At 41.9% G+C, this 24,118-nt stretch overlaps 1 protein-coding gene across 5 annotated transcripts in view; it reads left to right on the top strand.

The window, feature by feature from the left end:
- The window catches only part of DMD (dystrophin), a 979,219-nt gene extending 956,403 nt beyond the window's left edge, over nucleotides 1-22,816 (top strand). For 3 of the 5 annotated variants that reach the window (XM_058822052.1, XM_058822043.1, XM_058822035.1), the window contains 5 exons: nucleotides 835-1,078; nucleotides 1,833-1,956; nucleotides 5,897-5,989; nucleotides 14,452-14,483; nucleotides 20,355-22,816. In XM_058822052.1, coding sequence (XP_058678035.1) covers nucleotides 835-1,078; nucleotides 1,833-1,956; nucleotides 5,897-5,989; nucleotides 14,452-14,483; nucleotides 20,355-20,366 — 505 coding nt within the window. In that variant the 3' untranslated portion in view covers nucleotides 20,367-22,816. The remainder of the gene's footprint in view (nucleotides 1-834; nucleotides 1,079-1,832; nucleotides 1,957-5,896; nucleotides 5,990-14,451; nucleotides 14,484-20,354) is intronic. The other 2 variants (XM_058822026.1, XM_058822018.1) reach the window with 1 other exon arrangement.
- The last annotated feature ends 1,302 nt before the right edge of the window (nucleotides 22,817-24,118 follow it).

Here is a 24,118-nt window from a genome sequence, read left to right as displayed (position 1 = left end):
GCAGCTGTGGGAACCCAGAACATCCCTCTGGCTATTCAGAACAGCCAAGACCCTTGCCAGAGGCTCAGAGAGCCTGGCAGAAAGCCCAAAACACCTATGGGTTTGATTATGACCCGTGGAGCAAGTTACCAACCTTAGATGAAGATCAGCAAGCCACAACAGTTTAGGTGGAATAATAGTGAAGTTATCATGGGGTGAAAAAGTAGATTTTTGGGGTGTTTGGTATGGTGGTTCAGGAGGCAAGATGGAGGGATCTGGGCATATCCAGCCTTTTTCCTTCTTCTCGGCCTCCATCTTCTGCTGTGATGTTGGCACTTTTAGATTGGTTTAGAGTAGAAGCTCACTGTCTAACATAGGTGATAGGTATTGAAAAGTAATTGTAAACATTGTATACATAGTTTTTAGTATAAAGACATAACACCACCCCAGGGGCAGGCAGAGTGCCTGGAACTGTGTGGAAGGGACACAGTTGGACGGACCTCAGCAGGACAGGAGAAAATTTTTTATAGATAAGATACCATAAACAACCTTGAGACCGAGAACTGAAGTGCCCTGACTCCTTCTTCAAGCGCCGGGCCGGGAAAAGAGACTTTCTAACTTTTCTTGGGGTCACTCTGACAAGCTAGAGATCCCGACAGCAACTTGAACCACAGATCCATCTAATACCAGATCTGTGCAGATCCACAAGGATTGAGCCCATAAGTGTGTAGATTCAGGAGAGGGAAAGGCAGCTGGTGCAGTGAAAAGTGAGACACATCACACCACACGAGACTGAGCGCCTTGTCACTGCCCCGTGCAGGCCCATAAAGCTTTTCCCCCTTGTCCCTCCCCCAGGAACCTGCAGGCCGAGTACGAGCGCCTGAAGCAGCAGCACGAGCACAAGGGCCTGTCCCCGCTGCCGTCCCCCCCGGAGATGCTGCCGGTGTCTCCGCAGAGCCCGCGCGACGCCGAGCTCATCGCGGAGGCCAAGCTGCTCCGGCAGCACAAGGGCCGCCTGGAGGCCAGGATGCAGATCCTGGAGGATCACAACAAACAGCTGGAATCCCAGCTGCACAGGCTGAGGCAGCTGCTGGAGCAGGTGAGTCCTCAGGCGCTTCTTCTGCGTCTCTGAAGAGTCTCCAAACGGAATCAATCAGCGTTATCAATTACGAGAACATACCAAAAAATCATAGCTGTAGAGGCAGGTCAGAGAAAAGTACAAAATTGTTTTACAGACTGCAAGTGAGAATATGGAATCGGGTTTCAGTGTTCTTATTTAGTCTTCTTCCATGTTTTATCCAGAATTAAAATGCATTGACTGCATGGATGAATTTACTTAAAAACAGGCTGAAAATTGTGTGTAGCCACGTTTCTCTTCACAGAGAAAAGCAAGGCACAGTTCTTCCCTAGAATATTTCTGGGTTTCACATTCTCTGAACCTCAGAGGAAAGAAAACAATTCTTACCTTATTTGCTATGCCTGTGTTTGTGCAAAAGTAGAATGCAATATGGAGATTGTTTACCCAAAGTGAGGGTGTTTTGTTTCCTTGGCCTATCAGGGCCAAATGCGTGTGTGTGTCAGGACTGTCGGCTGGCAGTCACAAGATTCTGTGCAGTTGTGCTTGGCAGATTCAGTTTAGATGTATTGTAATATAGTGGAATATAATATAGAATAGTATAATAAAGTAATTAATTAGCCTTCTGATAAGAAGGAGTCAGATGCATCATTCTCTCTCCCCTCAGGGTTGCCTGGAATACTATAATTGTGTGTATTCATGGAATAAATAAAAATTACAGAGATATAAAGTAGTGAGCTGTTATGGCAATGTCTTACTTTTTTTTCTTCACTTTCAGCCACAGGCAGATGCCAAGGTGAATGGTACAACACTGTCATCTCCTTCTACCTCTTTGCAGAGGTCAGGCAGCAGTCAGCCAATGCTTCTTCGTGTAGTTGGCAGCCAGACTTCAGAAACCATGGGTAAGATACCAAAGCTGAGGTTGTCACAAAAAATAATTATGTCCCATTTTCCAGAACAAAATCCTTAAAGACAGAAAACACTTTTCCGTTTAGTTCAGATGAAATGAAGTAGATATTTGCGATGATCTTCAATGTCATCTGGCTGTTTACACTTTGCATCTTCCTTATGATTCAGGCTTTGCTTTTGATCACGATGCACCCAGTAGCTTGGATATTTTGATATTAAACACAAAACTCAGCCAGGACTTGACTTCTGAAAGCAAATGCTGCTGAAAAGCTGACTATTCTATTCAAACTGACTTTCAGTTATAAAGCCTGACATGACTGATTTAAATGTACATAATATTAATTATGGCTAAGAGACTAAATGTATGATTAGTCATCCCCATGTTAAATGATGTGATCTTATTTTTAATATGTTGTGGCTCAGTCAGTAGCATGGAGCTGTCACTCACAGGCAGTGGTCATCTTGTGGCTTTTCTAAGTATCATATCACATGTGATAATGAACATCTTAAGAGTTGTGGAGTGAGGTTAAATAATAATATTCTGTAGCTGGAGGTTGGAATTATTATTTTGGTGCTTTTAGTAACTGCCATGTGGCACTTTCCTAATTTCCTGTCTGTTACAAAATTAGTAAGTATTTATTACCAAGAGGCAAGGATTTTCTGCTAGTAAAAAAGCAATCAATCTTTTCAGCATCTTTAAGCAAATGCACTTATATCTTATATTCAACAAGATGATGTTTCGAGTCTGATGATAATATTCAGCTTCATACAGAGACATTTATTTTATGTAAATTAGTGAGAGCTTTTCACTGCTATTAGTGAAAGTGTCAATGGCAGTAAGAAATTTAATGGGAGGGCACATTCTGCTGTGTCCAAAGTACTGTTGTGGTGGGAAATGAAGCTTTTGGGGAGGCTTTTTCTTCCATTCCAAGTGTGAGCAATAATTTCAGCCTGTGACAGTATCAAAGTGGATGGGTTCTGTACAATCTGCAATTAAAATGTGAAATAAATAGTACCTTTAGGAATGCTGAAGTTGAAATCCTGGGGGTGAGAGTACAATCACAGGTAACAGGAATTTTTGGAAAAAGTAAAAATGGACCTTTCATTAATCATATTACCAGTGGGGAAATTTTTTAATGTATGCCATACACAGAGTAGGTAAAATATTTTAGTAGTGGTGTAATTTGCATCAGCTTTCTGGAGAAATGTCATGAATTTCATCACATAAAATACGTGAATTAAAATACAATTAAAAGAAAAGACAGGAAGACAGTATTTCCCAGCCATCATATTAGAAGTCTTGTAGTTTTATATTTCATCCTTTAGTGGGACAAAATACAAAAATATACTTCCTTTCATTTGACTCTATATAAAATTATTCCCATTTACATTGTGAGACTGGAATTAAATTATTAACACAGTATAGACTCATATAAGCTGGTAAAAATTTTTAAAGCAAATATTTAGACATAACTTGGTTTTATTTGATTGATTTGATGGAGCCAATATGTGGGAGGACAGTGAGATGTTATCAGTGGGGTCATACTGAGACTCAGCAGAGCCACACTGTTGGCAGCAGGGAGTGGAGCTTATAAAAAAAATTACTAACCTGCTAACTAAGCCACAGCTAATTCAGTTTGTGAAGTGTCCTTTCACACCAGAAAGCTTTGCTTGCTAGGCTCAGGGTTTTCTGAAGCACAGCTTAAAATACTCTTGAATTGTGAATGGAACCAGAGTGGTGGTGTAAATAATGCTGGCACGCACAGCCATGTACCAAGGAGTGAGGGATCCGTAACTTCTGAGAAAATACTGAGGATCTCTGGGTGTCTCAGGCAATGAGGCAAGGTAGTGGGAGCTTTTGTGTGTTTTCTCTTTAAAATTACACCTTAGCTGTTTTTGCATTTGAAAACCCACTGCACTTTTGTGTTTCTACTTTGCTGAGGAGAGATTGCTGTGAAAGGTGTTTCACCAGCACTGTTTTGGAAAAGCGAAACCCACTCAAACCCTCATTTACAAATACAACTTATTCCTTGTTAACTTGAAGTACCCCTGGGCAAGCAGGAATGTTCTGCTTTTCTCCTCATGGACTCCCAGTGGGAAAGTCCTTATCCCTGGCCTTTCTCCCCAGCAGGGTAGCAGCAGAGGAGGTGCTCTGAAGTGTATGAGGCAAGAGGCTGTTCTGAACTTTAATTTGTTCAGGAACCACCAGAATATTTGAGGCTCACTTAGCTCTCTAAACCTTTTGTAGAAGCACAGATGGGGAAGACTCTTCTGAGTAAAGAGAGGAGACTGAGCTATCTTCTGTCTAGTTGCTTGGCTCATGTCTTATTTTGTCCTTTACAAGAAAATGCTCAGAAAATATCATCCAAATAAGGAAAAAATTCAAAATAATGCATTTTAAATAAAAAATACAACATTTTTGAGGATTGGTAGCGCAGCTTATATCAGCACTTATGAGGACATTTGGAAATTGGTACCTGTTTTCAGTTCTTGGCCAGGACAGCAGAACCACTGCCCTTTTATTGATATCATTAGGGCCAGGAGGCTTTCTTCAGGCTGATAAAATCCTCAGCCTAGGTAGAAGCAGTGAGATCTCACCCTGAGTTTTCACCTTGACATTCAGCAAAGGCTGCAAGGACATTGCTTTTGCTAAGACACCTCTGTCAGTGCAATGCCTTATGTGAAAGTAACTCATGGTGTGAGTTGATTTGTGTGAGCCCAGCACCACTCAAAAGCTGAACAGACTGCAAGCAGCCTCAGCAACTATTTTTAGACCATTAATGGAATAAAAGAAGCTGATACAAAGACCATCATTTATACGAATTAAGTGCTTCTTGCAGACACTCCATCCCACTTCTTGTCCTGGAGTGGGAGGAATCACTCTTGGTCAGAAATATATCTTGTTAAACTCCCAGCTTAAATAAAGGCAGCCCTGAAATGCTCCTTTCATCCCTTTTTCTAGGTTTTTCACTAGTATGAAGCACCTCAACATTTAAAGAATGTAAATGTTAACAGAAAATCAGGCAGTTTCCTACTCAAATAGAGCGCGACATGTTAGAATAAAGGGTCAAGTCATTTTCAAAAGAAGTATGGAACTCAGTTATTACAGCAGCAAAATTGCTTTTGTGTTTTAATAGAGATAAAAGACATCTAGTAAAAAAGGAGAGTCTCACTTAAAGTATATACTTTAGGTTTTTCTTTTTCAAGATGCTTTATTTATATTGGAGGCCAGGATCTGCATTAAAAACAACATATGGATTTCAGTTATATGAAACCATGAGCAAAAAAAAACCCCAGTAAAAATAAAATGTATTGAATTTCCCATTAGACTGCTGCCCTATAATCAGGTTATAGAAATTATTCAGTGGGAGAAATGTATTTCGCTTTATTAAACTGCTGCTAAACCCTTTTACAGTACAATTGAGTGTTCTTGGAGCGCCAATCTGATGCAATTAAACTGTCAGAAATATTAATACTGATGCAGATGAGAATCTGGGTTTCTACTGATTTGCACAGCTAGGCAAAGCAGTGCCAACATGAACCCAGCACTATTAGAAAGCTGCTCAACAGCAGCACTCACAACAGCAATTTCTTTTTCCGTTAATAGAATAAGAGAAGCTGAAAGGACGAGTGTCATTTATAGAACTAGATGTTCCTAGCAGACATTTTACCCTACTTCTTTTACCAGAGTCAATTTCTCAAATCCCTTTTTATGAATTAAAATAATGTTAATTGTCCCAAGCTCCTAATTTAGTTTCCCTTAGATCCTTATAAAGAAAGAGAACAGTAACAGTCAACAAAATTCACCTTTGAAATTTTTATTGTACACTAAGCAGAGCATGTGCCTGAGTGAACAGCCTTGGCTTTGAGGAGGACTTGGGCAATACAAGCTGTTAGCACAGGCTCATGCAGCGGTGTGGGTTTGCTTTGCAGGTGAGGATGAGCTGCTCAGCCCTCCCCAGGATACAAGCACAGGTTTGGAGGAAGTGATGGAGCAGCTCAACAACTCCTTCCCCAGCTCCAGAGGTGAGCACTGCTGCCTGTGGCAGATGAGAGGGAAGAATATAAAAGTGTTTTCTGTTCCTTGATGTTTTCAGGGGGTTGTGTTTTGGTATCAGGCTTTTTGCTGCTCTTTGTTTTCATTTCAACAATAGCTGTAGGGAAACCTGTCTTGTTTAGAGTGGAGGAGCAGCCTGTTCCTCCTTACCTTAAGCTACCTCCACAGGTAGCCCTTGCTAGATATGTGAATGAGACAATGTCTTTGTGAGATTCTTTCTTCCCCAAGCATTTTCTTTGCTTCCCTTTTGCCATGTTCCTTTTTTCACAGCTTTCCTTCTTTTTGGCTGGTCCCCTTGATGATTTATTTTTTAATATGTGTCTTAGCACATTTTCCTTCTGTCCTTATCCTTCTCCAAGACTGTGGTTTGAAATTGAGTTCTAAGTCAATGCAGCCCTCAGGTCCAGAGGCAAGGAGGGAAAACAAGTGGAGTGCTTGTTTGTGCAGTGTAGGCTGCACTTGTTCATACAGCCACAGCCTTTCTTCCAGTGTTTCCATTTCTCTCATTCCTGTTGTTTGCTAAAAATAGGCATTTTTATAACCAGAATTTATTTGTCCAACCTGTTTTCATTTAAGCTCTTTTCTGAGCCCAGAAGAAAATACTCTGCTGCCAAGAGAAATGGCTGAGATTCCTAGCAGGAGATGGGAAGTTTGGGATATTGGCTGTTGCTGTGAAAAGAAGCTCAGCCTCTTGGCCAGAGAAAGCCCTGCTATTGCCAGCCTGATAAGTGAATTTCAGGGGCATGGACTTCCTGCAGGACCCTTGCACAAGTTTCACACATCACCCAGGGGTTCTTCTTTAGGAGATAAATGCTTTAGCCATTGTACTAAACTTTCAGTGGAGTCAGGTTTTCTCCATCCTTTCCTTTCAAAGTTCAGCTCTCACCAGAAACCATCTGTGAGCAGGGGGATAAAAGTCAATAAAAGCTGTATTAGATCTCAAAATATAGATCAAAGGATGGAATTATTTAGAAAGATCTCATTTAATAAAGTCTAATACAATAAATTGTCAAATGCAGTGAGCTCCACCTCAGCATTATGTAAAGTCTTATGTCCAGCCCTTGTTTTACCTAGATGATTGCTATGAGAGACAGCAGATGAAAAGTCTTCCTAATATTGCTCTGTAGATTAAAATGGACTTATTTTTAAAGTTGCTGTGTGCAGAAGGTTACAACAGACAGTGTTTTCTTATTAGTGATCATCATTAGTGTAAATGTGTTGTGCATAGATCTTGCATAGTCACATGTAGGTATCCCATGTGTAAAAATACTCCCCAGATGTGATATCTAATCTGTATTCATAGGTCATGACACTGGCATTGTTTCTTTTTAAAAACAAGCTTAGTTTTCAGTGAAATAGGAGCAATTTATGAAACTAAATTTAATGAGATATTTGAAATAGAGTGGTTCATTTCTGTCTACAATAAATAGGTAGAGGTCAGTCTGTTAGACATCACCTCCTGCTCACTGAGAATAGAAAATGTTTCTTTATCTTATTAGTGAAAAATACAAAGCTTCATGCAATAAACTCAGAGAATATAAAATCTAGAAGGAAGAAGAAATGAAATTGATAAGATCAGATAATATTTTAATTTTGTAAATTGAGCTGTAGCTTCAGATTTTCATTGTTAGGGTGTAAACTGTGGTCATTTAGCTAGAGAGAAAGAATGTATTCCCTTATTTTGTTTTTTCATTCAGTAACTGTCTTGAAAACATAGTAGATGATGACAAGCATCCACAAAAGGTATTGCAGCTTCCCTGTGTGACTAGCAGCCATGGAGAATAAAATACTCTCCAGCTGGAAGGAGGGCTGTGAGTGAGGAGGGGGCACAGCCTTTGGTGTCAGACCCCCCAGCCAGGCCACGAGAGGAGCTCCTGGTGCAGCAGCAGGAGCAGGCTCAGCCGAGCAGAGCCAGGCTTCCCACAGGACTTTGCTTTTAGCCTTGGCCCAGGCACTGCCAGGCTGAGCCAGAATTGCCTCTTCCCCTCCCGTGGGCTACACAAAAAGATTAGTCCAGCTGGGAGAGAAACTTGTTCAGTTTTTTGGGAATTGTACCAGGTTTTGGCTAAAGAGATTAGGACTTCAATTATGTTTCTGTGTGTTCTGCATATATCTTTTGATGTGTTTGCATGAATGCCAGGTTAGTGTAATTCCTTTTGGCTGAGGAATAGGAATGGTCAGGCTCTCTGTAAGAAATAGTTTGTCCTAAAGCCAGTGCAAATGAATTTCCATTCATTAGTTGATAGAGGCTGCTGAGAGCTCATGTAAACTTCTGTTACATGAAGTTTTGTTCTATTCCCAATTTAATAATTCAGTTATATTCAACTGATACCTGAATACACAAAGTTTATATCCAACATCTGATGTGCTGCAGCCTCATGCAGACTTTCAGTGTGACATGGAAGATGCTGTGGTCAGTCAGATTCCACAGGCATCAGGCATCTCTGATGTAAAATTTTCAAGACTGCAGGAAGAAGAAAAGGAAGCAGAGTTGATTGGTCTCAGCAAACTCCTGAATCAGGAACCTTTTTGCTGTTGAGAGGTGTAATCTGTATCTCAGATTTCTAATCTTTAACAGAAGATCAAAGTGCAGTTGCAGAAGAGTGAAAGCAGCTTGGCAGAGCAGCCTGAGAAGACAGCACAATATTAAGGACTCAGGCATAGTGCAAGTGAAATTTTGTTCCTTTCCAGTACAAGTTGCCTTGAATCTCAGGTTACAGGTGTGAATGCCTACCTCAAGGAGGTGTTCAGGAGCAGAAGAATAAACTCAAACAAGCAATAGCACATATCTATAAACAATACTTTTGGTTATATTGATTCTTATAAGGTAGAATTCAAAAATTGTCAGTTACCAGAAATGCAGTTGTCCCAGTCTGCCATTCAGAACTATGTTGTGATAGAGGAGCTGAGGGAGCTGGGGTTGTTTGCCCTGGAGAAAAGGAGGCTCAAGGGAGACCTTATCACTCTGCAAGTACCTGAAATGGGGTTGAAGCAAGGTGAGGATTGGTCTGTTCTCCCAAGTGTCAAGCAGTAGGACAAGGTGAAATGGCCCTAAATTGTGCCAGGAGAGATTTAAATTGGATATTAGGGAAAATTTCTTCAGGAAAAGGGTTGTCAAGCATTGGAACAGGCTGCCCAGGGAAGTGTTGGATCAACAGCCATGGGGGTATTTAAAAGACCTGTAGATGTAGTACCTCAGGATTTGGTTTGGTGGAGAGCTCAGCACTGCTGGGTTAACAGTTCCACTCCGTGGTCTTAAAAATCCTTTCCAACCTCAATGATTTTATGAAAAAATAAGTAAAAATTATTAAAGCCCTGTAAAAATAAGTGTGTTAAATTTCAAGCTAAATGTCAGCATGTCACAGCAGAGGGAGTGTCAGGCCTTTTGAATCAGGGACATAATTCTGGGTGTCCCGTTGCTATTAGAATAACAACAGCCTGGAGGAGTTCAGAGCAATTCACAAAAGCAAACAGAGTTTTGAAGGCTTTGATTGTAAGAAAAGTTCAGAGCTGAACAAGCAGTGAAGAGAGAAAAGGACTGAATTTCTGTGCTTGGGTGCACAGATGTGTAGCTGAGCATCACAGACATATTTAGCCTAAATATTGTCAAAAGCACCTGGAGAGTAAGACTTGCTCAGACTGGGAAATAGTGGCTCTTCTTTTGGAATTCTGAAACATGGCAATAAAAATCCATAGTAATTGTCACTCACTTGGGGATAGATTCCTTAAGATTATATTTTTCAAGCTTTTGCTGCACAAAGTTGTTTTTAAAAGGGCATCAAGGCTTCATGACATCATTTTAAATGTATTGTAGAGAAGCAAATGCAAAACAGATTGTGTCATGGACCTGTACAAGCAGACCTCAGATGCAACAACTTATGTACCTTACACCTTTTATAGGGTTTTTCATTTGTTTGTTTCTTCAGTTTAACCTTGTGGCAGTTCTTGCCATTTCCTAAGGAGAACAGGACTTTCCTGCTCCTTGCACAGCTGGCTGTTGGTGCCAAAAGCTGTTTGATTTCTGGAGAGAGAAATTCTGCTGAATACCTGATGATTGCTGTCCTTAAGGAATTTTTCTTTCCTTTGAATCTAAAAGGTTTCCCATCCACTCCTCTTTTACTTTGCTGCTCCCAGCAAGTTCATAACTGCTGCAGCTGCTTCAAACAGCTGCTGTGCTAACTCAAAACAGATGTCAAAGCCAGAGGTCTGACATTTAGTGGAAATCTACCATTAAATGCCACCTCAGTGGTTTATTTGACCCTGCTCAATAATGGGCCACAGAGGAAAACATTTTCACGCTGTGTTTGTGCCCAAACTACTAAATCTCCAGGGAACTGGTTCACAGTTAGAGAGTAAGATTGGCAGGATTTTCAAAGCCAAATTTATCTCTCCTGCAGCACTGAGGAGTTGCACCACCTCAGGTGGCTCTCTTGGTGGGCCAGGCTGAGTTTGGCAGTTGTGGTTTCATGGCAAATGCATTCTGTGGATGAAGCTCAGAGAGGTATTTAGGGGCTTGAACTGACTGAAGCTGCTGAGAGCTTCACAGATTTGCAATGCTGGGCCCCTGCTGGGAGATAGTGAAGGAGTGGGAGCCAAAACTGATTAGAAATGAGACCATCATGGCTTAAAAGAGCTGAGGCCATGACATAATGTGAGAGCATTTGGACAGAGACTGGTCCTCACAATTTGGCATGGTATTGCTTAACACAGTTGTGGTGTGGTGCAGTGAAATTACAAGATCCCACAGCAATAAATGAATGGCACTAAGAATAGCACCTCTTTTTTTAGGAGTTTTATTTTTATCTCGGTCACATTAAAACACACCAGTCACATTTTTTCCTCTCAATTGTGCATCAGCCAGGCTCTGTCATGAATGGGACCAACATCCTAAGTGAAACTATCAACTTTCAGCACTGCAAATAATGCAGTTTCTCTTATTCTGACAGTAAAATGTCTCATGAAGCAGACTTTTCACACTTTACTGAGTCAGTGAAAGAGTACCCTGGCGTTTCTGTCCTGTGGAGTTTTCTGGAAATACTCTTCCATGTGAGATACCCTGGCCTCTCCTGGGTTGTGTCACCTTCTCTGTGCTGAGCTCCTGGATCCCACCACAGTGAGCCCAGGTGGCTGAGACCCCTCATTGCTCCCTTTTTGCTCAGCAGAACTGATCTTGGATGAGCTTCTCTGCAGATGGGACAGTGGTGGGGTGGACCAGGTCTGCCCTGTTTTATAATGTCCAGTTCTGGTGCAAACTGAGAATATGGTAAAGAATTTAATAAAACTTCAACAGATTTTTCTTTTTGTCTTGAGAAAAAAGGCTCTTTGCAGAGCCAGATCTCCCTTTTGTGCAGCCTGTCCCTTTCCTGAGCTCAGTGACAGGGGCAGTGCAGTTGTTGCTTTGTGCTCTCTTTTTGACCTGGATCTGCAGAGACTCCTACATTAAGTTTTTGGTGGTGCCTCTGCTTTCAGGCTTGATGTGCTCACTTGCTGTGTACCTTTGCCTTTGCCTGTGATGCAATGCCATGTAGCTTCCCAAAAAAAAAAAAAAAAAAAAAGAAAAGAAAAGCTCTTCTGTTTTGTAAGGGCAGGAAATGTTGATTTGAGCAGAAATAATAGATAATTAGGTACCCACGGATTGCGTATCAGTATTTGGATGCCTTACAGAACACAAATTTTCAGTACTGCAGCAATATAGACAATCTTCTTCCTCTGCAATTTATGCCAAACCATACTCCTTGCCTTAAAACTTAGAAACAGGCATTCATTCATATGCAAAGAAGAAAATAACGTAAAATCCATTAAACCCTTCTTAATCTTCCTCCAGAAGAAATTAGCTGTTGCTGGAGTAGCGTGGATCTTTGCTGCATTTAACAAATTCTAGGGCTGATTACTCACCACAGTCTGTCCTCACCAGCTGTTTTGTGTGGTGCTGAGCTACCCCAGTCACCTTTGAATGCATTCATTTTCAAGCAGAATCCAGTCTGTCTCATGTAGATTTAAATTAAACACTGTGTAACTGCAGTTGTAGGTGCTTGTGCAGACAGGAAGGCATTTTTAAGAACTCCAGTATTTTGCTTGTAGGCAGTTCCTTTTCTCTTCTTGACCCAAGCTAAACTGTGGACCCAGGCTAATCTCCTGCTGGGTCCCATTCCTGCCCCAGGACTCTCAAACCAAGTTCTACTATGCTGCAGTTTCTGGGGTCCTTAAGGTGACCTAAACCCTGGGGCTCTTCCTGAGAGAATTACCAAAGTATGCAATAGATTTTCTGTCTTCCTTTCCAGGGATTTGCTGTTACATTATTGATATTGGTGAGATATTCTCATTTCCCCTTTTAGAAAGCATTTTTAGGGAATTCCTGACCCCTGACAAAAGTGCCAGAGGAGGTCTCAGGCTATGCAGACACACATCTAAGTCTTAGAAGGTCAGGCAGGCCTGTGAGGTGGAGTCCTTAGAGCTGAAGTGACGCCTCTGCACCAGTGAGGTGGTACAGACATCACTGGAGTCGAGATTTCACTGAAGAGCAGAATAAAAACCCATGTGCAGAGCATGTTGTTATTGAACCTATTGATGTCCTTTTTAATAGGAAGTGTGCTGGGGAGAGGGGCAGGAACTAAAAGCTCCTCTGTTCTGTAAGTGGTAACCTCTGCTGTTCGGGCCTTCAGAGGCTGCCCCAGCCCTTTCCATTGCCTGGAGTTGGTGGGAGCCATGGCACAGAGCCCATGCTGGTCAGTGATGCTATTCCTTCCTCTGCCCTCTCCTCCTCTCCTGTACTGCCTCTGCTCTGCCTTGCTCTGCTGTTGGCCCTTGTTCTGCAGCTTGTAAAATACCCATAAAGCTGTTTATTGCCTCTCTTCCCTTCTCCTACAGCCTGCCATAGAGCAAAGCTCAACAGTAATTAGGTTACTGTTATGCTGACTGGTGTGTTCTCCCTTATGTGTCTGTCTCTCTCCCCAGTGTCCCACACATCATTTAAAATTGCATCATTTACAGCAGCTCTGGGGCAAAGATCATCCTGCAGCATCTGCTGCAGTGCCTTTCTCACTGGGACTGCAGGCCTGGCATGGCAGAGCTGTGACAGTGGGACAGTGGCAGTGGGACAGTGACAGTGGGGCAGTGGCAGTGGGACAGTGGCAGTGGGACAGTGACAGTGGGACAGTGGCAGTGGGGCAGTGGCAATGGGACAGTGACAATGGGACAGTGACAGTGGGACAGCAGCAGTGGGACAGTGGCAGTGGGACGGTGGCAGTGGGACAGTGACAGTGACAGTGGGACAGCAGCAGTGGGACAGTGGCAGTGGGACAGTGACAGTGGGACAGTGGCAGTGAGACAGTGACAGTGGGACAGTGGCAGTGGGACAGTGGCAGTGGGACAGTGACAGTGACAGTGGGACAGCAGCAGTGGGACAGTGGCAGTGAGACAGTGACAGTGGGGCAGTGGCAGTGGAACAGTGACAATGGGACAGTGACAGTGGGACAGCAGCAGTGGGACAGTGGCAGTGGGACAGCAGCAGTGGAACAGTGACAATGGGACAGTGACAGTGGGACACTGCTGCTGGAGACAGCGAGACTGTGGCTGCCTGTGGGGTGGAAAGGTAGACAAAGGGGTGTTTCTACTGTTGAGTAACACCTGACTTCCCTTTTCTAAAAACAAAATATGCTGTAAGTGTTTGAGAGGAATCAGCATGATCAAAGTATGGCTTCTGTGAAGGCTTCTTAGGAGCCTCTTTGCAGTTAAACCCATTATTGACTCCATTTTGTTAGTACTTGATCATGACAAGATACTTTCTCTTTTTTCCCCTTTTTCACTTGAACTCTTTTTTCTCTTGTTTTTCTCTCTGCCCCCTCAGTTTTACCATGCTTGCAGGTCAGCAGATTGCAAACATATTTTATAATATATTTATCCTCAATGTGAGCATGTTGCATTGCAGTGTACTTCTGTAGGTGTGAAATATATGTGTGCACATAGGCATCTATATCAATGCATACCTCAGTTTATGTAGGCTACAATACAATGTAAAGTGTCTGGATAAATTAATTTGACATTGGGGGAAAATGTTTCCACTATTTACACTGATTGCAAGAAGTACTCAAATTTGCTAATTAGGATGCTCAGAAAGTGAGTTCAGATCTTGTCTGCAGTCCTTATTCTCAGCTGACAGGTGTTTAAATTGGTGTAAGTAGTTTTATCAACTGTTTTTGAGAGGTTAAACCAAGCCACAGGTTACAGAACTGTTGTTGAATAAATCAGCTCAGAATCATCAGTGGATTTCAGTGCACTTTTGGTCTCTGTTTAAGCAGAAATGCATTTTTTAATGTTAAATTTCTAAATGGAAATTGAAGTGTCTTTTACAGTATAAAACATATGTTCATGTGGTGTGGTTTTTTTCCTTTCTTTCTGACAATTATTCCACTTCCTCTCTCTGTCCCTAAAGGAGGAAATGCCCCTGGAAAGCCAGTGAGAGAGGTTAGTGAGACGCAGGCTCACTGCCATGGCTTCTGTTTGTCACAGCTTGCTTTCTGTGCCCAGCATGTGTGTGACACAGCACGGGGTTGCTTGGGCTTGGTGGAGGGTGGGGGTGGTTTCATTTTGCTCTGGGTTTTGTTTGGTTTTGCTGAGTGCATTCCCCATGTGTGCTGTGACAGTGGTGTACCTCTCAACTTTCACTGGAGACAATGGCAGCTCAGGGGTATGCATTTCCTTACATGCTCCCAGAGGTGGAAAATCAGGAATGGGGAGGAGAAAATAATACATTGAAATTAAGCCTCTGAATGATAATTGTTGTCAGTAAATATGCTGCAGTCACTGATTCATGTTCTGTTGCTCTTGTGTGTAAGCACAACAGGGAGACTGGGCTCTCTTGCTGTTCTGCTTACAAACATCTATGTGCCAGTATACCAACCATCATCTCCAGTGATTAAATAGCTTTTTTTAATATTTCTTTAGAAATATGAGAGTTGAGAGGTATGAGAGATTCAGGTGGTTTAATTTCCTGATGTACTATTGCAGAAAGAAGAATGCTACTAACATTCACCAGCTCCACAGCGTTGCATTCAGCAATGCAAATGGGCCATGGTTTTCACTGTGCACTTTGGACATGGTTGGTTTGATGCAAAATAGGTTTTGGAATTTGTGTGTCGCTGCTCATTAATGGGGGAAAGCGTTTGCACTGCGTTGTCACAGCTCCTTTGAAAGCATTTCCAGAGCCTTGATTTTTCCTCTCTGAAGCTGCTCTTCACTTGCCAGCCAGACACAGTGTTTGAAAGATGAATTTCTAGTGAAAATTATTATTAAAGATAAAATATTCAGAGGCTGCCTGAGTGCAGTTGCAGTGGCTGTGAAATGACCTTTCCTGCACAGAAGACGCTCGGTGTGGATGAGGCAGGAATTGAATGAAGGGTAACCTGGTTTGCAAACTTCTGCTGCTACAGAGGGTGGGGCTGGTGGAAAAAACATTCTTAACAGAGCTGCTGTGAACCCCCAGTCACTGACAGGGGCCAGGGAAAGCCAGGATTTGTCCTGATGTGTGCCTTGAAACACAGAGGTTCTCTGCTTCAGCTGTAGGTGCTGGGGCAGGTTCAGCTGCTTCAAGGTGTGAGACCTTTGGTGAAGATTAAGTCTGTCCTTGAATGGCAAGTCCTCTCATATGGATCAAAAATGGGTGCTTGAGATGGCATCAGCAGACTGTAAAAATCCAGAAGTTTAATGGGAAATGCTTCACATTGAGCCCTCCTTGTTCTCAGCTCATATTCTCTGAGAACTGTTCTCCCATTTAGCAAAAACAGGGCATTGATTTCCACTATCCTCATTCATATTTATGCATATTACTAAAAAAAAATCTTCTTCTGCAGAGAGCATACTCAATACAAGTAATTAACAAAAAAAAAAAAAAAAAAAAAAAATTGGCATGTTCTACCTGATCTGATTCCAGCAGTTTAACCCTAAAAAATTGACTTCAGTGAACTGCTCTGCACTCTCTGGCTGAGCCTGTGCTCACTAATGGTTCCAGAGGGACCTCAGTAACTTGGAGAGCTGAATATAAAATGCAATTGTCCACCTGCTTATGAAGGATATGAGCTAAGGTACAGAACAGCTTCTGCTTTAGGTGTGAGTCTGTACGTGCAAAGGCAGAACCTGTGGTTTTAAAACCCACCTGGCCAGGTTTTGATTCCATTACTCACATTTGGTGTTGTCTTTGTGTGTAATCCCATGGATTTTGTGGCATTACTCAATATTAATAAGGCTATCAAAACCCAAGTCACCAACAGGAAGGATTTTTCTTTTGTCAGTAAAGGGATAGAAATCTCTTCTGCTAGAAAAGGCCCTGTATTGTGTTGGGATTTCTCAATTTACTTTCAATCCACTCTTTCAAGTCTGAATGTTGCACATTTATTTTTCTGACAAGCTGTAGTGTAAGATTGGTATTCTGTTCCTGTGCCCACACCCATGGGCCTTGATTCCATTAGAGTCTCTGAAGCAAATTCAGCAGATGTGAAACACATCATTCTCTGTGTGACCAGAAGGGAGTAGGTAGTGTCTGCAGAAATAGGTGTCTTCTGCTTCCCAAGCAAATGGCAGCTGTGGATTTCATAAGTTTAAGTTGATACTGTCCCTGTCCATTTTGAGCTTTACTGCTGCATTTCAAAGTGTCTACTAGGTTTTTTTTTACATAGCAGCATTTTTCAACTTTTCAGTGCCTCAAGCATGGATAAGACTTTCTCAGCTTTAATGTTAAAAAAAAAAAAAGAAGAATGGAATTAATGCCTTCTTTGATAGCATTGCTTCAGAAATATGAATAAAAATGGAAAGTTCTGATTTTTATTTTTCTAAGTGCTTTTAGGACAGTATTTCTCTCATTTATTTCTTAATTAAAAATGCCAACGTCCTACATTTCAGTACTAGAGTTCAGTTCTTATGGAGAGGAAATTAAGTCCTGAGCTGGAGAGGGAGTGTGGGTGTTGTGGGGGAGAGGGAGCTGTATCTTCTTAGTCACTGGGCAGCTTTTGAGGAGGGAAATCAGATTCAAAGCATGGTTATTTCAAAAATATGATATCAATTAACAGGTAAAGAAATAAAAAGTACTATTGGACATTTCTGTAATTTTTAAATACCAGAAAGTACCTAGGGATTCATGGAACCATAAGGACTCCTAATTGCCTGAACAATGTCACAGTTTATACCAACTGTGGCATACATCTGAAAGGTTTTTTGTGTGTGTTTTTGGTTGAAGTTATTCTTTCTAGATCCACCTCTTTTTTGATAGAACAAAATAGTATTAATTTCTGAGGATGCACTTTAGCAGTCTGGGTTGTTCTAAGCGTACAAAAGGGTGATCAGTCTTCCTGGGAATGAGCAGTGTTGAAATCCTGAAGAGCCCTGGAGTTTTCTAGAAATAACAAATCACAACAAATCTGAATGCAAGCCCATCACCCCATGGGCATCCTCTCACAGCTGGCTACCCAGTCACTGCATTGCTCTGCTTATACCAGAGGGGAATATTCCCAAAAAAAATATTCCCAGTCAGAGTTTCAGGTGAGCAGAGCAGCTCAGCAGCTCAGCTGGTTTGCACCAGCATCTCCCATGTGCTCTTGGTTTCATATGGCTTTGTCACATTTTCACTTGTGCTGGTGTAAGTTACTGGATTGATCTCAGTCTGCGTGATGCCAGTGACAGAGATTATCCCTTACAGCTAAAATAAATGTGGTAGGATATATTTACTTTAAAATAAACTCTGTTTTGACCAAAACTTGGCAGGAATCTTTCACACGCAGTTACTTGTCATGCTGATGAGGAAATTACAAGGTTTTGCTTCAGATGAATAGGATGGTTATACATTTATGATGTATGGAGGAAACTGCTGATTGATGCATCTGTTTCTTTGCACATTAGTGCAGTTAGCAAACTGTCACCAGATACCAGAACCAAGTGGTTTTTTGTATTGCTGTCTGGCAAGCTGTGTCACAGCACAGCTCACTGTCCAGTGGGCAGCTTCTTGAATAGTTCTTGTTTAAATACAGCCTAGTTTTGTATCATCAATGCTAAATTAAAAAAAAAAAAAAAAAAAAAAACAAAAAAAACCCAAACAAAAAACCTCTTAACAACCCTAAAAGAAATTAATATTTGAATATAGAGGGTGGTAGTAGTTCCCCAGAAGAAAAGAGCTCCTGAGGTTGTTCAGCATGGAGAAGAAGCTTTGGGGAGACCTTCCTGTACCTTTAGGGGGCTTATAAAAGGGAGGAAGAATGAGTTTTATGTGGGCAGATAGTTATAGGACAATAGGCAGTGGTTTTAAACTGGAAAAGAGTAGGTTTATACCAGATGTTAGAAAGCAACTCTTAGCTGAGGGTGGTGAGACACTGGCACAGGTTACCCAGAGTTGTGGATGCCCCAGCCCTGGAAGTGTTTGAGGCCAGGTTGGATGGGGTCCTGAGCAGTCAGGTCTAGTGAGTGGCATTCCTGCCCATGGCAGGGAGGTTAGAACTGGATGGTTCCTAAGATCCTTCCAACCCAAACCATTCTGTGGTTCTCAGAATAGTTCTGAGGTAATTTTTTTCTATTCCATAAAAGCTGCTGAACTGAGATCACTCCAGGCTCTGATTTACTGTAGAAATGTCAGCAGTGCATGACTGCCACAAACACTGGGCAAACACTGGGAGGAGGATGGTGAGGCTGATTTCCCTGCAGGGAAGGTTCATTCCTGTTGCAGTTGTGTCAGGAGGGGAAGCCACTGTGCAGGTGTGCAATGGTCAGTCAGGCTCCAGCACATTACAGGCAGGGACTGCATGAAAGGTGTGTCCCGGATGTCCTGGTCATGTCCTTCCCTCCTTTGGGTGCTCCATCCTCAAGGACCATGCTGAGGACTCAGCATCCAGACTAATGCACAGCATTTCTGAGAACCAGAGTTGTGGGCACATGGCATTGCACTTCCTGTGTTTTTCCAGACAAATATTCTATCACAAGTGCTCTCAGAGAGTAAATCAAACTCCCTCAGGCCAGGATGACATGCAGTTTGAGTAATACTTCACTTATAAATGTTCAGTAGCTGGCACTCTGCAGTGTGGAGACTTCTTGATTGGAGGTCACGTGCACTTTTTTGCATCTAAATAAATCTTTCTTCAGTGGTTATTTTCTAACTCCTCTTTTAACTCATTTATGTGTTTGGCCTCAACATCAGCCTGTGGTGATGAGTTCAGTAATACAATTATGTGCTGTGTGGAGTATAATTTCCTTCTGCTTGGTTTAAGACCTTCTGTCTGCTCATTCCTCCTTGTCCTTGCAAGAAATCTTGAACACTCAGTCCTTGGTTTGGATCCCTATCTTGTAGGGTGCCTAGATCTCAGTATTGTTCCCTCTTCAGTCATATTTTTTCAGGAGGGAGACTCCAGATAAGGTTCAGCTGTTTAAACCATGATGTCTCTGTCATTTGAGGTGCCAGAGGGTATTTGAGACAGTCATAGAGCTCTGAAATCTCACACAGGACTTGCAGGAGGGAGACACTTTTCTGAAGAGCAGTGGGAGACCAGACAAGGTGTGCCAGTGGCTAAAATGGCAACTTTTGGCAATTCATTCTCCCCATCCTTGAGTTTATTTGGTCTCTAATTGTGATGAAGCCATTTCTTACCACGCATCACCATTTGCTGCACCAGTGACATGAGTGTGAGAAGTTGCAGGTTTCATCTCCAGAATTGCACTGTGTTTTTATTCATCACTTCTGTGTAGGAGGTTGTGGTTATACCATCTTAGGACTTCAGAGTGGTTATGGGTGAAAGGAAATGCACAAGTGTACTCCTGCATAGTAGTTAGCTGATGATTGTGGCATATTTGTGCTGAACTGCTGTTTAAAAAGGAAAGGGTATTTTAAAATGATTGAATGAATTGAGTTTCTTAGTTTGGTCATCATTATATCTATCTTTGCAGGTATCCTGCTGAGACCTCTTGGCTTTAATGATTTAGTTAATTACTGCTGATCTGTTTGTTTCTCTTTTTCTCCTTGATAGAACATTGGATACTCAAACACTTGCAGCATCAGTCAGAAATTCTTCTGTGATGTCAATGGACTTAATTGTTGCTTTTGGTGAACATTGATAATGATGAAGCTCCATCACCAGGAGGGAAATTGTTTATTTGCAGGGTGGTTTGCCATATCTGTTAAAATGTTGCACAAACCCGGCAGCTTTTGCTAATGAGAACCTGTTGGACTCCTCCAGGAGACTTCTGGAAGTCTCCTCTGGAGGTGATGGAGAGCAGCACGTGGAAAACAACGGATCTGGGAAGTTTTCCTGTCCACATGCTGCTGCATCCTGTTTGTTTAACTTCCTCTTTGACTTTCTTTTTCAGGCCACAATGTAGGGAGCCTTTTCCACATGGCAGACGACCTGGGCAGAGCGATGGAAACCTTAGTGACCGTGATGACCGACGACAAGGTGTTAGAATAGCGAGATGTGTTTTACAACTTCAGGCGTTCCGCATGGTTTTTATAATATTCATACTACAAAGAGGATTAGACTGTAAGAGTTTACAAGAAAACAAATCTATATTTTTGTGAAGGGTAGTGGTACTATACTGTAGATTTCAGTAGTTTCCTAAGTCTGTTACTGTTTTGTTAACAATGGCAGGTTTTACACGTCTATGCAATTGTACAAAAATTATAAGAGATCTACATGTAAAATCTTGATAGCTAAATAACTTGCCATTTCTTTATATGGAACGCATTTCGGGTTGTTTAAAAAAAATTTATAACAGTTATAATGAAAGATTGTAAACTAAAGTGTGCTTTATAAAAATAATTGTTTATAGAAACCCCCTTAAAAAAAAAAACACAAAAAAAATATACTGAGGCAGTGCATTTGTTTAGTTTCATTTCAGCTCTGTAACAGTATCAGAGAGATTCATGTCCTGTGTTCTTTTCCTTGCCTATCAAAAAGAAAAAAAAAGGAAATATTTCCTGCAGTGATACCAGAATGGCCACCTTACATTTCTCATTGGTTTTGTCTGACTAGGGCTGGCTTAGAAAAAATGACCAAAAAACCTGAACTTCCAATGAAGGTAGTTACATTTTATCTTTCCAATAAAATAAAGAATTACATTACTTACTGTCCTGGTTTTGGACAGCAGCTAGCAATTACACAGCTAGTTTGCAATAATTAAATGAAAGAGCACATTATATGACAGAGCCTGCAAAAAAAAAAAACAATTAAAAAAGAAAAATCTCGGAAGAAAAAAGGAAAGGAAAGAAGTTAACCTGCTAGTGTTTCCTCTGCTGACTAAATTCCTGAATACTTTAGTAAAGGAACATAGACATTGCCTTACTGGTTTGAACCCTGGGGCTCAGCAGGGCTGGGGACAGCTCTCCCCCTGCTGTCACCTTTGCTGCAGAGGAGAGAAGGGAGGGAGATGCTCCCCCAGCCCCCTGTGGGGTTGGCTTCTGACCCAAAGCACAAGTAGGGTACCCAGAGAGCTCTGTGCAGCCCCAGTGCTGGTGATGAGCACGGAGATCCTCGTCCCTCTGGAAGAGGAGCCCAGAGCTTCCCTGTGTCCTGTCTCATCCTGCTGCAGCAGCCGGTCCCAGGGAGCTGTGGTGCTGCAAGCCACCTTTGGGAAAGGCTGTGCAAGAGTTACTGCTGTTCCTGCCTCAAATGGTGATCAGGTGAAGGTAGTCACACTGCTCCATGAATATTTATCACCAAAACAAAGGCCCTGGTCCTTTCTCCTTCCCCGGTTCTCTGTACATGTAATCCCTGCACAATTAACAGTAACGTGAGAAAGAGAGGAGCTGATAGAGAAACAGATTAGCCAGCTTGACTGCAGCTCTGTGAGAGAGAGGTTTGGGTATGAGGTGCTGTCAGCAAAAGCTTTACCACTTCATTTTCTTAACCAGCTTTTAATTTTACCATAAAATACATAGAAACACAACCATCTGACTTTATATTGCAAGAGTAAAAAAAATCTGTTACCTCTTCTTGTATGAAGTGTAATTAAACTTGGGAAAGATTTTATTTTGAATGCTAGTTAACATTGAACATGGCTAGTCATGCTATTTCTACCTCACTTTGGTTTTGTGGTGTTCCTGACAATTACGTATGACAATGTTACATCATCACCACGTGTCCATTGTGTGATCAGGTCTCATTGTTTAAGTAATAACAACGTTAATCATTTACAGAAAAAGTACAATCCCCCCCAAACCTCTGCTTTCCTAATAAAGAGCTTTTTAACACTTGATTACAATAGGAACCCTCACTATTTCTCATGTCCTTTTTTATCAGAAGGTTTAAATTGTGATTTGAGAAAGAGATGGGTTTCTTCTTTTTTCCCCCCCTATACATTAAACCTTCTCTTCAGAAAAATTACAGAGGAAAAAGAGATTGCACGATTGTTTTCATCAGGGTTTTGTTTTGTTTGTTTTACTTTTTAGATCTTAGTTTTGGAGTGAGTCTGTCAAAAAGTATTTAAAAAGTTGAAAGCTTTATTGCTGCTTTTTTAAGCATAATTTGGGAATTATTTCATATTCCTTATAATGACAAAGTATTAAACTGTAAAACATAATCAGTGTAGTTGAATACATAAATACCATATGGCATGTTATTTCATCGTTACTCAGTACTGGTTTATTACTTGGATATCATAATATATTGTGTTTTAACACCAACACTGTAACATTTACTAATTATTTTTATAAACTTCTGTTTTACTGCATTTTTTCACAACATACCAAATTTCACCAAATATATGCCTTACTACTGTATTATATACTGCTTTACTGTGTATATCAATAAAGCACGCAATTATGTTATATAAAAGGTGCAGGAGTTTTTGTGCCATTCAGCACTCACCCAGCACATCCCCCCAGCAATCCTTGCCAGACTTCACTGGCCAAACTCCCTGCTGGCATCACCTCAGTGCCTCAGCTCTCCCTGGTTTGGGGTTTTCTCCTCTGCTGAAGTTGTGAAGCTCCTGTGCTCCCCAAGCTTTTGGGGGTTTTCCAGCCCCACACTTCTTACCCCACCCCTGACAGGACCTTCAGACCAGATTGATTCAGTCCAACACTTGATATCTCCTTGCCACTAGGCATAATGTTAGGAAAACCCTCTTTGGGGCTTTGGGAAGTGTGTGTTCCCATCAGAGAGGCTGATCACACATCTCTCTTATCTAGGAAATGTGTAGGCTTTGATACCCAGACTCCACTCAGCTGTGTCACGATGCTGCCTTTGAGCTACCTTTTGGTGGTAGAAATAATGTGGTGAAAAATAATAAAATACAAAGGCAAAGCCAGCATATGTTTGCCTATGATTTCAATAATACAGTGAAGGAGAAGGTGGGAATTTCCTCATTTCATTCACTTGAGGAAATAAATGCACATCCCACATCCACTCTCCCAGACTGGAGTTACTCTGATTCACTCCTACATCAGTCAATCAGCGTGTGCTGTACTGAAGTCTTCCCTGAAGCCTGTGCACTCCACAGAGTACAGCATTTCCCCATGGTGACTGCTGACTTCAATTAAGCAAGAGGGAGGATGGCTCCACTCATTCCCCCCACACCTGTGACCCCGTGATTTACAACTCCTGACATCCCATCAATCAGACCTGGCGTTCCTGAGTGGCTCTTAGGAATGTTTTCGTTAGGTATGTTCAGCAAAATGCCCTTCTTAAGGACTGGTCAGTGTCCTTTGCTCTCTGGGCAGAGGGGAAAATTAGTTCTCTTTCATTTTTGTCTGCCTTGTTAGTGTGCTGCCATTTATTTATTCCTTGACTTCACAGTCCTTGCTCTGCCTTTTCGATGGATGGATGGATGGATGGATGGATGGATGGATGGATGGATGGATGGATGGATGGATGGAAAGATAGATAGATAGATAGATAGATAGATAGATAGATAGATAGATAGATAGATAATGATAGATAATCCTGAGGCCCCTGCTAGTCAGGTGAGGACCAGTGGGGGGTTGGAGGTTCCCATCTCAGTGAGGCCACAGGTCTCCTCTGTTCCCCAGTGCCCAGCCTGGTATCAGACACAGCTCAGGGCAGCACATGCTGCTCCTCTGCTGCACAGCCCCTGCTCACCTCTGCTCTGCCAGGAATGCTGCCCAGCCCAGCCCAGCC

This window comes from Ammospiza caudacuta, chromosome 2 (genome assembly GCF_027887145.1).
Source record: "Ammospiza caudacuta isolate bAmmCau1 chromosome 2, bAmmCau1.pri, whole genome shotgun sequence".
NCBI classification, from domain to species: Eukaryota; Metazoa; Chordata; class Aves; order Passeriformes; family Passerellidae; genus Ammospiza; species Ammospiza caudacuta.
Note: the sequence above shows the minus strand (reverse complement) of the source record. Positions and strands in the feature narration are given on the sequence as shown.